This window comes from Rutidosis leptorrhynchoides, chromosome 2 (genome assembly GCF_046630445.1).
Source record: "Rutidosis leptorrhynchoides isolate AG116_Rl617_1_P2 chromosome 2, CSIRO_AGI_Rlap_v1, whole genome shotgun sequence".
In the NCBI taxonomy this organism is placed as follows: domain Eukaryota; kingdom Viridiplantae; phylum Streptophyta; class Magnoliopsida; order Asterales; family Asteraceae; genus Rutidosis; species Rutidosis leptorrhynchoides.
The window spans coordinates 450276114-450293389 of NC_092334.1; the positions used below are offsets into that span (position 1 = coordinate 450276114).

Sequence of the window (17276 nt, forward strand, 5' to 3'; positions counted from 1 at the left end):
CAAGAACTGCAAGTGGTTTTGATACTATTTGGGTAATAGTTGATCGTCTCACCAAATCAGCACACTTCCTGCCAATAAGAGAAGATGACAAGATGGAGAAGTTAGCACGACTGTATTTGAAGGAAGTCGTCTACAGACATGGAATACCAATCTCTATTATCTCTGATAGGGATGGCAGATTTATTTCAAGATTCTGGCAGACATTACAGCAAGCATTAGAAACTCGTCTAGACATGAGTACTGCCTATCATCCACAAACTGATGGGCAGAGCGAAAGGATGATACAAACGCTTGAAGACATGCTACGAGCATGTGTTATTGATTTCGGAAACAGTTGGGATCGACATCTACCGTTAGCAGAATTTTCCTACAACAACAGCTACCATTCAAGCATTGAGATGGTACCGTTTGAAGCACTTTATGGTAGAAAGTGCAGGTCTCCGATGTGTTGGAGTGAAGTGGGGGATAGACAGATTACGGGTCCTGAGATTATACAAGAAACTACCGAGAAGATCATCCAAATTCAACAACGGTTGAAAACCGCCCAAAGTCGACAAAAGAGCTACGCTGACATTAAAAGAAAAGATATAGAATTTGAAATTGGAGAGATGGTCATGCTTAAAGTTGCTCCTTGGAAAGACGTTGTTCGATTTGGTAAACGAGGGAAATTAAATCCAAGGTATATTGGACCATTCAAGATTATTGATCGTGTCGGATCAGTAGCTTACCGACTTGAGTTACCTCAACAACTCGCGGCTGTACATAACACTTTCCACGTCTCGAATTTGAAGAAATGTTTTGCTAAAGAAGATCTCACTATTCCGTTAGATGAAATCCAAAGCAACGAAAAACTTCAATTCATCGAAGAACCCGTCGAAATAATGGATCGTGAGGTTAAAAGACTTAAGCAAAACAAGATACCAATTGTTAAGGTTCGATGGAATGCTCGTAGGGGACCCGAGTTCACCTGGGGAGCGTGAAGATCAGATGAAGAAGAAATACCCGCATCTATTTCCAGAAGATTCGTCAACACCTTCAACAGCTTAAAATTTCGGGACGAAATTTATTTAACGGGTAGGTACTGTAGTGACCCGAACTTTTCCATGTTTATATATATTAATTGAGATTGATATTTACATGATTAAATGTTTCCAACATGTTAAGCAATCAAACTTGTTAAGACTTGATTAATTGAAATATGTTTCATATAGACAATTGACCACCCAAGTTGACCGGTGATTCACGAACGTTAAAACTTGTAAAAACTATATGATGACATATATATGGATATATATATATATATATATATATATATATATATATATATATATATATATATATAGTTAACATGATACTATGATAAGTAAACATATCATTAAGTATATTAACAATGAACTACATATGTAAAAACAAGACTACTAACTTAATGATTTTTAAACGAGACATATATGTAACGATTATCGTTGTAAAGACATTTAATGTATATATATCATATTAAGAGATATTCATACATGATAATATCATGATAATATAATAATTTAAAATCTCATTTGATATTATAAACATTGGGTTAACAACATTTAACAAGATCGTTAACCTAAAGGTTTCAAAACAACACTTACATGTAACGACTAATGATGACTTAACGACTCAGTTAAAATGTATATACATGTAGTGTTTTAATATGTATTTATACACTTTTGAAAGACTTCAATACACTTATCAAAATACTTCTACTTAACAAAAATGCTTATAATTACATCCTCGTTCAGTTTCATCAACAATTCTACTCGTATGCACCCGTATTCGTACTCGTACAATACACAGCTTTTAGATGTATGTACTATTGGTATATACACTCCAATGATCAGCTCTTAGCAGCCCATGTGAGTCACCTAACACATGTGGGAACCATCATTTGGCAACTAGCATGAAATATCTCATAAAATTACAAAAATATGAGTAATCATTCATGACTTATTTACATGAAAACAAAATTACATATCCTTTATATCTAATCCATACACCAACGACCAAAAACACCTGAAAACACTTTCATTCTTCAATTTTCTTCATCTAATTGATCTCTCTCAAGTTCTATCTTCAAGTTCTAAGTGTTCTTCATATATTCTACAAGTTCTAGTTACATAAAATCAAGAATACTTTCAAGTTTGCTAGCTCACTTCCAATCTTGTAAGGTGATCATCCAACCTCAAGAAATCTTTGTTTCTTATAGTAGGTTATCATTCTAATACAAGGTAATAATCATATTCAAACTTTGGTTCAATTTCTATAACTATAACAATCTTATTTCAAGTGATGATCTTACATGAACTTGTTTTCGTGTCATGATTCTGCTTCAAGAACTTCGAGCCATCCAAGGATCCGTTGAAGCTAGATCCATTTTTCTATTTTCCAGTAGGTTTATCCAAGGAACTTAAGGTAGTAATGATGTTCATAACATCATTCGATTCATACATATAAAGCTATCTTATTCGAAGGTTTAAACTTGTAATCACTAGAACATAGTTTAGTTAATTCTAAACTTGTTCGCAAACAAAAGTTAATCCTTCTAACTTGACTTTTAAAATCAACTAAACACATGTTCTATATCTATATGATATGCTAACTTAAAGATTTAAAACCTGGAAACACGAAAAACACCGTAAAACCGGATTTACGCCGTCGTAGTAACACCGCGGGCTGTTTTGGGTTAGTTAATTAAAAACTATGATAAACTTTGATTTAAAAGTTGTTATTCTGAGAAAATGATTTTTATTATGAACATGAAACTATATCCAAAAATTATGGTTAAACTCAAAGTGGAAGTAACACCGCGGGCTGTTTTGGGTTAGTTAATTAAAATGAAGAAGTTATTGGTAAAACAAGATTGGATAATTTTTCTCATTTTAGCTACGTGAAAATTGGTAACAAATCTATTCCAACCATAACTTAATCAACTTGTATTGTATATTATGTAATCTTGAGATACCATAGACACGTATACAATATTTCGACCTATCATGTCGACACATCTATATATATTTCGGAACAACCATAGACACTCTATATGTGAATGTTGGAGTTAGCTATACAGGGTTGAGGTTGATTCCAAAATATATATAGTTTGAGTTGTGATCAATACTGAGATACGTATACACTGGGTCGTGGATTGATTCAAGATAATATTTATCAATTTATTTCTGTACATCTAACTGTGGACAACTAGTTGTAGGTTACTAACGAGGACAGCTGACTTAACAAACTTAAAACATCAAAATATATTAAAAGTGTTGTAAATATATTTTGAACATACTTTGATATATATGTATATATTGTTATAGGTTCGTGAATCAACCAGTGGTCAAGTCTTACTTCCCGACGAAGTAAAAATATGTGAAAGTGAGTTATAGTCCCACTTTTAAAATCTAATATTTTTGGGATGAGAATACATGCAGGTTTTATAAATGATTTACAAAATAGACACAAGTACATGAAACTACATTCTATGGTTGAATTATCGAAATCGAATATGCCCCTTTTTATTAAGTCTGGTAATCTAAGAATTAGGGAACAGACACCCTAATTGATGCGAATCCTAAAGATAGATCTATTGGGCCTAACAAACCCCATCCAAAGTACCGGATGCTTTAGTACTTCGAAATTTATATCATATCCGAAGGGTGTCCCGGAATGATGGGGATATTCTTATATATGCATCTTGTTAATGTCGGTTACCAGGTGTTCACCATATGAATGATTTTTATCTCTATGTATGGGATGTGTATTGAAATATGAAATTTTGTGGTCTATTATTATGATTTGATATATATAGGTTAAACCTATAACTCACCAACATTTTTGTTGACGTTTTAAGCATGTTTCTTCTCAGGTGATTATTAAGAGCTTCCGCTGTCGAATACTTAAATAAGGACGAGATTTGGAGTCCATGCTTGTATGATATTGTGTAAAAACTGCATTCAAGAAACTTATTTTGTTGTAACATATTTGTATTGTAAACCATTATGTAATGGTTGTGTGTAAACATGATATTTTAGATTATCATTATTTGATAATCTACGTAAAGCTTTTTAAACCTTTATTGATGAAATAAAGGTTATGGCTTGTTTTAAAATGAATGCAGTCTTTGAAAAACGTCTCATATAGAGGTCAAAACCTCGCAACGAAATCAATTAATATGGAACGTTTTTAATCAATAAGAACGGGACATTTCACTAGACTTATATGCACACATTTAATTTTTTCATATATGATGTGGGACTTTGGTTTGCACCCTTATAGTTTTGCAGCTTCGTCGAAATCTTTTGTGCTTCACTACTAGAGCTCGATTTATCTCCGGCTTCCATTGTTCTCCTTGGCCTGACGACGAGTACCCTATTGATACTCTGCCTACTAATATTGCAAAGGCGCTACTTCAATTTGCATTCCTTTATCTGAATCTTTAGCACTAACAAGTGACATGATTTGGTGGTTGTTGGAGCCTTTTGTTGTTGTCTCCTTCGTGGTGGTGAAGTGATCGTGTTTTTTAGGGTTCTTTTCGGCATGAATCGTTTTGGCAAGAATCCGCTGTCGGTGTCCTCCAGGTTGCAGCTCTTTGTTGTTGTCTCCTTCTCCATGGTGGTGAAGTGATCAATGCTTTTTGGGGGGTTTTCCGGCATGAACCGTTTTGGCCGGAATCCGCTATCGGTGTCCTCCAGGTTGCAGCTCTTTGTTGTTGTCTCCTTCTCCATGGTGGTGAAGTGATCAGTGCTTTTTGGGGTTTTTTCCGGCATGAATCTTTTTGGCAGAATCAGCTGTCGGTGTCCTCCAGGTTGCTTCGTGGCTTTACTCTCAGTGACATTCTCTCGCTTAGGGATTTGGTCGTGGAGGTTTCTTGGTGGGTAGTCGGGTGTTCTCGCTTGGTTTGGATTCTTGATGTATCGGTAGTACTTGTTGATCTCCAGATCTGTTATATGTTATTAAGTTTTTTCGAAAAAAACCCCTTAAAACTTTATAACGTTGAATTAAAAAGAGAAAATGCATTTTAGTGCAATTGTAGAGTTTATTTATTTATTTATGAAATAGCATACATACACAAAGATTATTGAACAAGTACAGATGACAAAACAAGTACAATAATAATACCGATTGAAGTCATTCAAATAAAAGGATGTTGGTGATCGTGTTTTGCATTAAAGTTTTTGTTAGTATCATCATTCCTCCTTGTTTTATCATTACTTGAATTGAATCAGAACCCACTAATAGCACATCTTGAAATAACTAGGGAAAAGAATCGAAACGATCACGAGATAACCCAGTTAAACTGCATATATCTAATTAAAAATACTCCTTAGAGAAAGGGTCAAAATGATTACGAGATAATCAAGTTGAGCCGCATACTAATCATCCTCTAGCATGAACATGAAGAATGTGTTAACCGTTAAGTGAGCCTAAATCCCAATGAAGCTTCAAGTTCTATACCGGATCGAAATCCATATCCATAGAAAGATAAGGGATTACACCAACACTTTTACAGTTGTTTTTCCCATTGTTTATGACAGCTTAGAATTTAGATCATCAACCAAGTGTTGACATTAAGTTGTTCACCCAACAAATTTTCATCAGCTTAATTGCTGAAAGTGAATATTGAGAAACCACTTAACAAAGTTCTATCAGAATGTATTGTCAAAACTAAAAAGATCTAAACTGACACTTAGAATAGAAACTAAATCAACCCAAAAACGACTCCCAGTCATAATCAACATCTAAGAATACAGAAATATTCAGACATCATCCAATATTTCATATCTATAGAAAAGTACTGCAATACAAAAGTTACACAAGATGTACACAACAGTTGAAACTTATTCCTCGGTTTCAATAAATACATATCTATTTCAAGTTTCAACTACTTATCACACTAGAAAAGGAAATAAAGCAAAAAAGAAAATTACAGAAATGAAAAATGACATTGTTCATGAGAATGTGAAATTATATGTTTCGGGTGCCCAAACAGGTAGGTACGATCAAGCCTCGGCAGCCTTATCGGTAGTAGAAACTACTTTCTTACCACGTTTAGTCTCATAGTCTTTGACTGCTGCCTTAATGGCATCCTCGGCAAGCATGCTGCAGTGGAGTTTCACGGGTGGAAGGGACAGGTGCTTTGCGATTTCTCTGCAAAATTCATATCCGTCAACAAAAACAAAAAAAAAAAGAAAAACGAGAAAATAGCATCAGGGTTTCATTTCAATTGCTAGCTAATAACAGTTACAGTGCATGCCTATTAAAATACTGACATTTAGAATTGATACGTTATATAATTACATAAACCACATTCTTAGAATAATAATATGAATCCAGAAATATTGACAAGAGACGTTTACCTACGCATTATAGCTTAGATTAATTTCTTTGACTCAGTTAAAACTAAAAAATAATCCAAAATTAGCCTTATCGTAACTACGTGGCTTCAAATTCTCACCACTTTGAGACTGCGTATATATTGGGTGCATTGAGTCAACTGAAATAGTTTTAATATGTTCATGCAATTTGACCTTGCAGGAAAGCCCAAAAACTACACTACATATTTTAGGTTATAACTGAACTGCTATTTCTTGATGCCCAAGAATTTCCTAAAAATATTATCAAGGGTTCACGAAAAAATTAACCGGGTTAAACAACTGATGATATTTTGGATGGTACAGAGGGACTTCTGTTATCAACTAGAAGAGGAATAACTTGCTTCTTGCTTTAAGTAGCAGATACGGCATGCAATGAGGCTAGCATGTGAGACAGGTTAAACAATATATGCAAAAGCTATTGTTACTTTTGTGCAAATTTTTTTGAGTAGTTATGCATTGCTGACTGTTCTATCAAAGGGCAAGTGTTGCATTGCTGGCCATTCCCTCAATTTTACACTCAGATACTTTTGTCCCTTCAGTTTTCAGAGAGGCAATTAAAAAGAGCTATGTAAGCAAGTGACCTTCGAAGGTACTTTAAATGGACCACTGGGCAGATGATAAGAGATTATCTTCTATACATAAGATATAATCGTAGCTATTCACCAATGAATGAAAAAACTAGGAAATACAAAATCAGACAAACGAGTAAAAAAGAGACGCGACCAGGGAGCCTATCATTAGAATCGAATAAGATTTTAAAAAGCATGACAAACTCTTGAATTCAGTAATCTATCGAACATCTATAAAGGTCTAATGATGAAGGCAAAAGCTAAGAAGGTTTTTAAAAATTTAAACAAAAGAACTGAGGCAATAAGGCGGTTAGGGCAAATGTGCAAGCTTCACTAAAAAAATAAATGAATCCTACAATAAAGCCCAAATTTAATTTTCAGCAAATTGAGCTATAAAGTATTTTCCTTCAAGCATGCACTACATTACTACGTAACAAATATAGTGGTGGAGGACATTCTAAGCTTTTCAAGACATCAAAATCAAGTGAACAAGTGTAGCTCAAGTTGTAATTCATGCAAGTTACGCCATAATATTGTGTATTTTTTCTCCTTTCTAATTTCCATAAGGTTCTTTCTTTCACTATTTAAATAAAGCGTATTTTCCTTTTAGTCTTAAAATTTATCCCTTTCCTTTAGGTTTTTAGTTTCGTTTCGTCACGTACAATAGTCTTATAAAATGAAAGACCTACAACTTTAAAAAAAAAAAAATGAATTATTACTATGATTTGTTGCGCAGATGTCTTTTGCAATTAATCAAACTAAACTCCACCACTGTTTGTGGAGTCCTCATTTATACCAATGTTCTTGTTAACCCTAAAGATATGTTCTGTCCGAAAATATTCATTCTGACATGTTTAGAGAAGTGAAACAGCACCAGAGAAACAGCTAATTGATATGCCAAATAAAAAAAGATAGAGATAGAGAAATCATGAAAGGAAAATCATTGTACATTACGTGGGTAGCACGGCAATAAAGTTATAAAGATTGAAACACTAGTTTACCGTCCTTAACATTATATATGTGCAGTATATATTAGCTTACCAAAGTGGCAAAGTATATCTTATTATTTATCCAATCTGTATTAGATTAATTCTATTATCCTTCTCTGATTATTGTAATGTTTGATGTTTAATATACAATATACATTATCCAACTAAAAGACTGCTGGAGTTCACTAAAATTGGGATTCATTGTACTAATAGTTTCAGTCGGTGATATTGACTACTGCAGATTATCACAATCAGAAGTTGCACTAATAATGGTAATTCATGATAAGATGAGTTATAAATCACAACATGCAAGAAAAATATAAAAAGATGGTACTGTAACTCACGTGTTCTTGATGGTCAGAACTTCTTCCATCTGTTTTCCTTTGACCCATTCAGTAGCTGAAAAAAAGTTAACAATTAAAGTAATTATTATAATGCAACAAAATCCAACAAATGTTAAATCTTCAGCACATAATCCATCTTCAAACTCTCGTACAAGTATTCTCAGATACAATATTCTAATCTAGCACCATAAGAGACCTAAAGCTATTGCTCATATCCGTCAAGACGCCCTAACAAAAAAAGGATGCACACCCGTCGGTTACAAAAAAGAGCACACATAGTTTTTTTTTTCTTTTTTTGAGGAAAATAATACTGTATTTCACAAATAAAGAGCGGAGCTTCACAACTAAATGTTGATGACATCAAATTTCAATTGTTCAGTTCTTCTTGAAGATCGATTAAGGGGATTTTATGCAAAACCATGGGCACGAAAACAAAGACTTTATTTAAGTACAAAAACGTTAATTTAACCTAAACTATCTAAACATAGAAAAGCGAGATTTTTGGTGTGACTGTTTATACTTTTAATACATTATATACACGTACTTATTACAATTATTCAAAAAAATATCCAATAGATTACAGATCCCCTCATAGTTGAGATAAAAATAACTGCAGTTTATAGAATAACCCCCACCCGCTTAGCTGAACCACTTATTCAAGTTTTCAACTATGGTTATCAACAAAGCGATAAAAGAAACTCCGTAACTAACTTACGCACTCATGTAAACAGCCCTACTTAAAACAAGCTTAAAAGAGCATAAATGAAGGTTATAATTCAAAACAGACCAAAGCTACACCATAACATTCTTCCATACAGTTTAACCGAACACCATAAACTAAATTAGACTACAAATCAATCATTTCCTGTATCATACAATCCAGATAAAACATGGCCTAAAAGTAATTCAGAACATAAGTAAGCATCTTAACAATTCAATCTACAAAAACATGTATTTCAGATGTATGAATACAAAATTACAAAAAAATGTAAACGATATATAATCCACTGACATAAGAATACAGAATAGGGTTTTAATTAACAGAAAACTAACCAACAGAAGAAGAAGCAATAGCAGAACCACAACCAAAGGTCTTGAAACAAGCATCTGTTATCTTTCCAGTTTCTTCATCAACCTTTATTTGAAGCTTCATTACATCACCACAAGCAGGTGCACCAACGAGCCCCGTTCCAACCGTCGGATCATTCTTATCAAACGCACCGACATTACGTGGATTATTGTAATGATCCACGACCCTCTCATGGTAGAACCTCGGTTGAATTCGATTCACCACCGGTGTAAACCCTAGAATCCTCTTTGTTGCGTGTCTCAACATTTTTCGTGATTATCTGTAACCGATTGAATAAAAATTTAATCAATTCCGATGTGATTTCAGGTTTCGGGTTATGACCTATTATGATATGAAAAATGAAATTGGTTGGATAGAGAGTAATTGACGTACGTGTGTTCGTTTTGGGGGAAATAAGAAAGTCGGGTCGGGGTTCGCGATTGAGACATTCGGATCAACCCAGAAAGCCCATTAATCATTATTACTCAATATCAGCTACCTGTTGGGCTTACTGGTTAGACGAGCGAAATGGAAGGTTCATGACTTGTGTCCTTGAGGTCTTGCGCCTTATCAGGATAGATTTTTCTTAATTTCTGGATAAGATTTTGTTAGATTTTTTATACTTTTACGGATAAGATTTTGTTCCTGTGTATTTATTGAGGCTAGAACTCCAGACAACCAATTTTATTTCACTTCATTTCTAAATAGATCATGTCATTAGAGCATCGTTAAGGTACACTTTTATTCATTTTTTCACTAATTTGTGTATTAATGAGCTGTAGTAATGATGAAGCATTTGTTGTTCATGTATGTTGTGGGGGTAATTTTGAATTTGGTAACAACATACCTATGTATCTGCCTCTTAATTGTTTTAGAACAAGATTAAAACTACCACTTGCTCCACAAAAACCAAAAATTCAAAGAGTATTGTTAAGGAAAGTTCTTAAAAAAAATTGAATTGCCACCTAATGCACCTGTGTGGCTGAGATATATTGATAATAATTATATTTTTGATATTACTGATGATCATGAAGATTTTTTTTTGAGTTTTTAAAACACGCTGTCTCAAACGAGCCTATTGATATTTATGTTGTCGACAAAGTAAGAATGCTTCAACCCAAACAAAATCCACAAACACACCATCTCCAACAAAACTTAGAAACACTCCAGCCCCAACAAAATCCATAAACACACCATCTCCAACAAAACCTCTGAATACTCGAGTCTCAACCAAACAAACAAACACACGATCTGCAAGAAACCCTACGAATACACAATTCCAAACCAAACCTCGAAACACACCATTTGGAAGAAGAACAGGCTGAAATACCACCTCCAAACACAGAAGAATTTGATTTCTTCAACCATGGCGCCGAGAACGTGTGTAAAAAAAAAAAAAAATAGAGAACCCTTTTATACCTGTTGTTGCGTCTAGTGAATTGTAACAACCCAACCCGTATTAAAACCGGCCCATAAAATTTTTTTCTTTTAATACGCGTTAAATAATACTTTAGGTCCCAATTGTGTTTCCATAAGCATCTTTAATACAATAGAAGGTTTAATAAACCTTAAAACATTTAATACATAGTTTAAATATCCGAACGGGTAAACATGACCCGACTATTTAATTCCAAACAAAACGAGCATGGTGATTGGGGATACGCTACCCAATCCTAAAACGAGTACAAAAGCAAGATCTTCTAAAGCAACCTAGCCAAGATCTCTAATCCCCAAGCTTACCCGAGCCGCCAAGCATGCGAACCTATAAAAATACCAACAACGAGAGGGTAAGCTAACGCTTAGTGAATGATAATATACTACATACATATATATGTATAAAATGGACACGCCACACAAATATCAAATACCGCATACCGAAGCATCCATGTATAAGGCAACTACCCTAAGCATACCGTACGATCTCTAAGCAACAAGCTAAAGATACACCAACAAATATAAGTTCACTAACGACGATGTGAACAACGCCAAAAGCTACGCCCGGAGGGTTAGCTACATCACAACAATATAACAATATATATATAGAACAATATAAAATGAATAAGGTTAACCCATTAACCCATTACCGAATAACAAACACCACAATGAAGATTGGCCGAACTACACGAGCCTTAGTAATCCGAAACCACACGAGATTACTATCTTCACAACATCGAGGTTCGCCGAACTACACAAGCCTTAGTAATCCGAAACCACACGAGATTACTACCTCAATAAGATGACCGAACTACACGAGTCACCATGAATCCGAACTACACGAGATTCATTTTAGATAAGATGACCGAACTACACGCGTCATCGTGAATCCGAACTACACGCGATTCACTTCTCCAACTCAACCCACAGTCACAGGATTATAAAATCCACCACATCGGGGTTATCCACATCACGACAATATCAACCCTTCGCAATTTGGGGTTACAACAACCGAATCACAACCACGTGTGATAACGTACATACAAACGTGTACCTCGCCAAAGGTGGTCAACCAAAACGCACAACCGTGCCAATTGGACTCATACCAAAGTCCATCAAATCCACCTATATGTGAAGTGAACTCTATAACCGAGAATCACTTCACCCGACCCGCACCCATCTTACACATACATATGCACATAGGATATTAACACTCACCTTGAAGTCTTGAAGAATGCTTCCAAGAAATCCGCAACCCGTCAATGGAAAGTACCTATTCCATTATCACAAGTTCAACAACACACTTAGATTGGATTTACAAACCAACCCAATTCGACACTTAGTGCAAATTCGACCCAAATGCACTTCCAAGTACAAACCGCGCCTAAATTAACCAATCATCACTAACACGAGTGACAATGGTCCTAATATGCCAATTAAACCCGAACACAAGTGTTAAACACGTGTCTCACCCATTTTGACACCAAAACCCTAATTTTGACCCATTAAGTTAAAATCTCACCATTTACAAGTCTTGACACCAAAACACATTTAACTCGGGTTTATACTTCAACTTAATCCATTTTAAGTTTATAAATCTTATTAAATCAACAATCGGGTCAAAATCATCATCAAACCCTAATTTTGGCTCTAGTCAAAATTTGTCAACCCCATGAACCCTAATTGCTTCCAACATCTCAATAATCACTAAATGCTAGTGATATCACCCAAATTGTAAGTCTCACAAGCATGAACTTGTACACCAAACCCAAAACCCGCCAATAACAACAATAAACCCGAATATTGGTGTTAATCTCCAATTAACAACTAAATGGGTTCTATCTATGAATCATACAATCAAAAGCCCCAAAATTGAATGAAGAACACAAAAACGAATTTCGGAGTTAGAGCTTACCACTAGTATCACCGTGTAGCTAAGAACGAGGAGAACAAACTTATCAACTACGCCAAAGATCAAATCCCGCTTCTTCCTTTCCAAAAATCCCTTTGAATTCAATTGGGTGTTTGAGTTTTGAGAGAAAAATGAAAAGAAAAGGAAAAGAAAATAAGAAAAATGAAAGGAGTGGATGAGGTTAAAGCCTCAAATCTGGCTCAAACGCGAAAAGACCAAAATGCCCCTCACTTTACTTAAATATTGCGAAAATAGGAACCAGTTCGCCCACATTGCCGCGTCGCGGCCTTAAAAGTCGCGCTGCGACATTTGCCTAGGTCTGGGATCACTTTTTGTTGGACTTCTGATCTGATTTCCAATTAATCGCCGCGGCCTCATTTGTCGCGCCGCGACACTCTGCTTTCCCTGATTCATTTTCTCGCGTACTAACGTCAACATGCGAGTACGCCCTGAACCTTCCGTAAACTAGTCGTACGCACACTTTACACCTATAAGTCATGTACGGGGAAAACGGGTGTTACAACTCTCCCCCACTTAGACTCGATCACGTCCTCGTGATCCTCGTCACTTAACTAAACGGACCACACTTCACGGTCCTCAAACATAAGTCCCAACCGACTTTCCTAAGCAATTCTTCCCACTGAAATGCCTTTAACAACTAAATCGTCACCCGCGATTTATCAAATCCACAATCCGAGCACTAAAACCATGTTCATTCCCTAACATCGGGAAAACTCAACCAATCTCGTACCGAGATATCAACCCCTTAGCGTACCCTAACAAGTACATTGCTAGTAACAACCGTAAACCAAGATGAAGTTAACCATCAAACCGAAGAAGACCGAACCAAACGAATCCTGACGGATAACACCAATCACTAAACATCCCTTGTAGTGCGCAATACGACCAATACGCAACTACCGTAACATCATAATCCAACGGTTAAAACCGATAGCGCCCAAAACGACTATGAAAACGCCAAATCCAAAGGTGTACAAAATCGACTATCGTCACACCCGTAACAACACGTGAGCGAAACACGGCTATCACATCACTAAACATACAACATGGTCCTCGCGACCCCACCATTGGCGTATCAAACGACCAATAGATCAAACATCAATGCCCTTACGACCCCACCATCGGTGTATAAAACAACCGATAGATCACACATGGTCCTTACGACCCCACCATTGGTGTATAAAACAACCAATAGATCAAACAACACGAAGGCTGGCCGAAAACTACACGCGCCTTAGTGAATCCGAACTACACGCGACTCACTACTTTCCTCGCAACAACAATCGGGATTGGCCGAACTACACGCGCCATAGTGAATCCGAACTACACGAGAGTCACTATCCCAGAGGAATGACCGAACTACACGAGTCATTTGTGAATCCGAACTACACGAGGCTCACTCCTCAATACAATGACCGAAACCACACGAGTCATTTGTGAATTCGAACTACACGAGATTCACTTCCACAATAAGATGACCGAAACAACACGCGTCATCGTGAATCCGAAACCACACGCGATTCACTACCATGATGAAGTCAGCGGACCCGAAGATCATGTTTCACCAATCTCAACACCGGATGAAGTCAGCGGACTCCGAAAGTCATGCTTCACCGATATAACACCTCGCTCATGATGAAGTCAGCGGACCCCGAAGGTCATGCTCCACCAATCGCATACTCCCATGATGAAGTCAGCGGACCCTAAAGGTCATGCTTCATCAATCACCAATACCATGATTAAGTCAGCGGACCCCGAAGGTCATGCTTCATCAATCAACGCCCTTTTGGCCTCGAACAACGAGTAGCATAACATCGCGCTCTGCTACGCCATAGTGAATCCTAACGGATACCACTAACCATTCACACACTCGAGCAAGAACCACCTATATCAAACATAGGAACAAAACAATAATTCTCTAGAAGAGAATCCGACACACACCTCCTTTAACCGAAGGATTTCACCTTGCTCACCAAACACGTCCATTATCTCTCAACGAGATTTAGCACATTACCACCTCGGTGATAATTCAAATCCAAACCATAAGTACAATTTATCCGAAATTGTAATCTACCACAAATCGACCAAAACCAGGTCTCGACAACATTTTCCGGATCTACCAAAAGCATCATCCGAAATCTCACACTAAAACTTCCTCGCGCGGGAGTGTAACTCCCCCACTTGGAACTACGTTCCATATCCACGACTCGTACAACCGTACAATGCTACCAAAGGTAGACTTTACAAACAATTGGGTTCACACGACCCATCTCCACATCTTGCTCCAACCTTGAGCACACGAAGGATTTCAACCAATCCTTAAACACTTTGAACGAAAAGTGTACCGCAACATACATAAACTATAATCTCGCAATCATCCAATTGCTTTAGCTTGTCAAATTTCACCCGATCACTCATGTACCTAAGGGTTTCACTTCGGTACCCTAATTACAATGTAACCGCAACACAATCGGAGTCGAACACTACGCTAGTAGGTATAAAAGAGGCACCTAATGTCGCGTCATGTAGGCTCCATTACTAACATACATCGAGATTTTAAACGCTCGATCCCTCGGGTTTCATCTCACCCGTTGAACCTCATGGTTCATCAACTTCAACACACAAGCGTACACGCGCTTAACAATCGAACACCAAAACCCATTTCCATGGCTTGGTAGAAACATTTCCCAATTACTAAGGAATGCTTGGTTGCACCAAGTCTTACGCCATTTACCCGACGATCAAACGTCACCATAGGGTACTTCCATTAGGAACGTCACCCATAAAAACAATATGCACAACACAAGGCATTTAATCAATCTCAAATTCAACGGCACATAATAAATAATCAAGGGCATATTTATTAAAATGAAACGTACCTTAACGTCTCCTTGCCGCACCCGTCCCCGCCAACTTGGGACATTCCAACTTACGATGTCCTTTTTCTTGGCAAATGAAACACACCGTGCCTTCACCCTTTGGTACCGAACATTCCCACGACTTGTGACCCCTCACGCCACAATTGTAACACCTAGGCGCACTAGAGTCCGACATACTCGTCCGCGTACCACCCGTGCTCACACTCGGACCCTTAGTCCTCTTACTTGGAGCACCATACGAAATAACCCTTCTCTCACTTGAAGGTTCACCAATCTTCGACTGCGAATACGACTCAAAACCTCTAGCCACGGCGAATAATTCTGCAAACAATTTTGCGTAACCCCGGCTAATCTTATTCTTCAAGTCATCATTCAAAGTCCGATAGAAATCCTCCATCAACAACTGATCATTCCCCAAATACTTCGGGAAAAAATGAGCCTTCGCCATAAAGGTCGTCTTGAGAGTATTTAAATCCATAGAACCCTGTTGCAAATTTCGCAACTCATTACGCAATTCCGACAAGTCGGCCGAAGTCCGGAACTCCTCGAAGAATTCCTTCTTAAACTCGTCCCATGATAACGCCATAAACGGCTCACCACCGACAAGATCAATCTTACCATCCAACCAATCCTTCGCCCTACCCCGCAACAAACTAGTAGCGAGTCTCGTCTTTTTCTCGGAAGGGTAATCAATAGTACGAAAACACCCTTCGACATCCGAGATCCAAGTTGTGCTTACCAAAGGATCCGGTTTCTCGTCATACATCGGGGGTTTAGTCCTCATGAAGCTCGTAAGACAACGCTCCATTTCACCACTACTTTGAAGTTCGGAATACTTCCTATCCATTTCTTCTCGAAACACACTCATTTTCTCCGCAACGGTGGCCGCAACTCTAGCGTTAAACTCCAAATCGTTCGTCTCGATTCCACTTCCCGTCGCCATTCTAAGGAAATGCAAAAGCGATTAGACCACGAACGTATAAAACCGCACGCACAACACCGTCCCATCTTGCTAAACACTCGTCGTACATCACTTGTTAGACACGATTTGCACCCGTAATAAGGTTTGCAAGTCCTTATTACGCACACACGCCGTATCGACTTATTAGTACAATGACCGTCTCACTCGATGCTATAAACAAACACAAACAAAATTCTACGCGACATAAACACATGCGAGAATTACATCACAACACAAGCCAAAATCCTAGTTAGTTCACCTACACGCTAAGGCACTAACCAAGTTCCCATTCCGACCCGTACACCTACAAGTCCCGCAACAAATTAAGCACACACACAAGTCTAAGTCTAGGCACCTATCTCAAGTCACCTAAATCCCTTAGAACATGCTCTGATACCACTTGTAACAACCCAACTCGTATTAAAACCGGCCCATAAAATTTTTTCTTTTTAATACGCGTTAAATAATACTTTAGGTCCCAATTGTGTTTCCATAAACATCTTTAATACAATAGAAGGTTTAATAAACCTTAAAACATTTAATACATAGTTTAAATATCTGAACGGGTAAACATGACCCGACTATTGAATTCCAAACAAAACGAGCATGGTGATTGGGGATACGCTACCCAATCCTAAAACGAGTACAAAAGCAAGATCTTCTATAGCAACCTAGCCAAGATCTCTAATCCCCAAGC

General features: G+C 37.2%; 1 protein-coding gene across 1 annotated transcript; it reads right to left on the reverse strand.

The window, feature by feature from the left end:
* Positions 1 to 5847: 5847 nt before the first annotated feature.
* On the reverse strand, positions 5848 to 9768 carry LOC139892481 (iron-sulfur cluster assembly protein 1-like). Its single transcript, XM_071875583.1, has 3 exons — positions 9357 to 9768; positions 8304 to 8358; positions 5848 to 6174 (listed from the first exon to the last, which is right to left on the reverse strand). The coding sequence occupies exons 1-3, from the start codon at positions 9637 to 9639 to the stop codon at positions 6027 to 6029; spliced, it is 486 nt and encodes a 161-aa protein (XP_071731684.1). The 5' UTR covers positions 9640 to 9768; the 3' UTR covers positions 5848 to 6026.
* Between the last annotated feature and the right edge of the window lie 7508 nt (positions 9769 to 17276).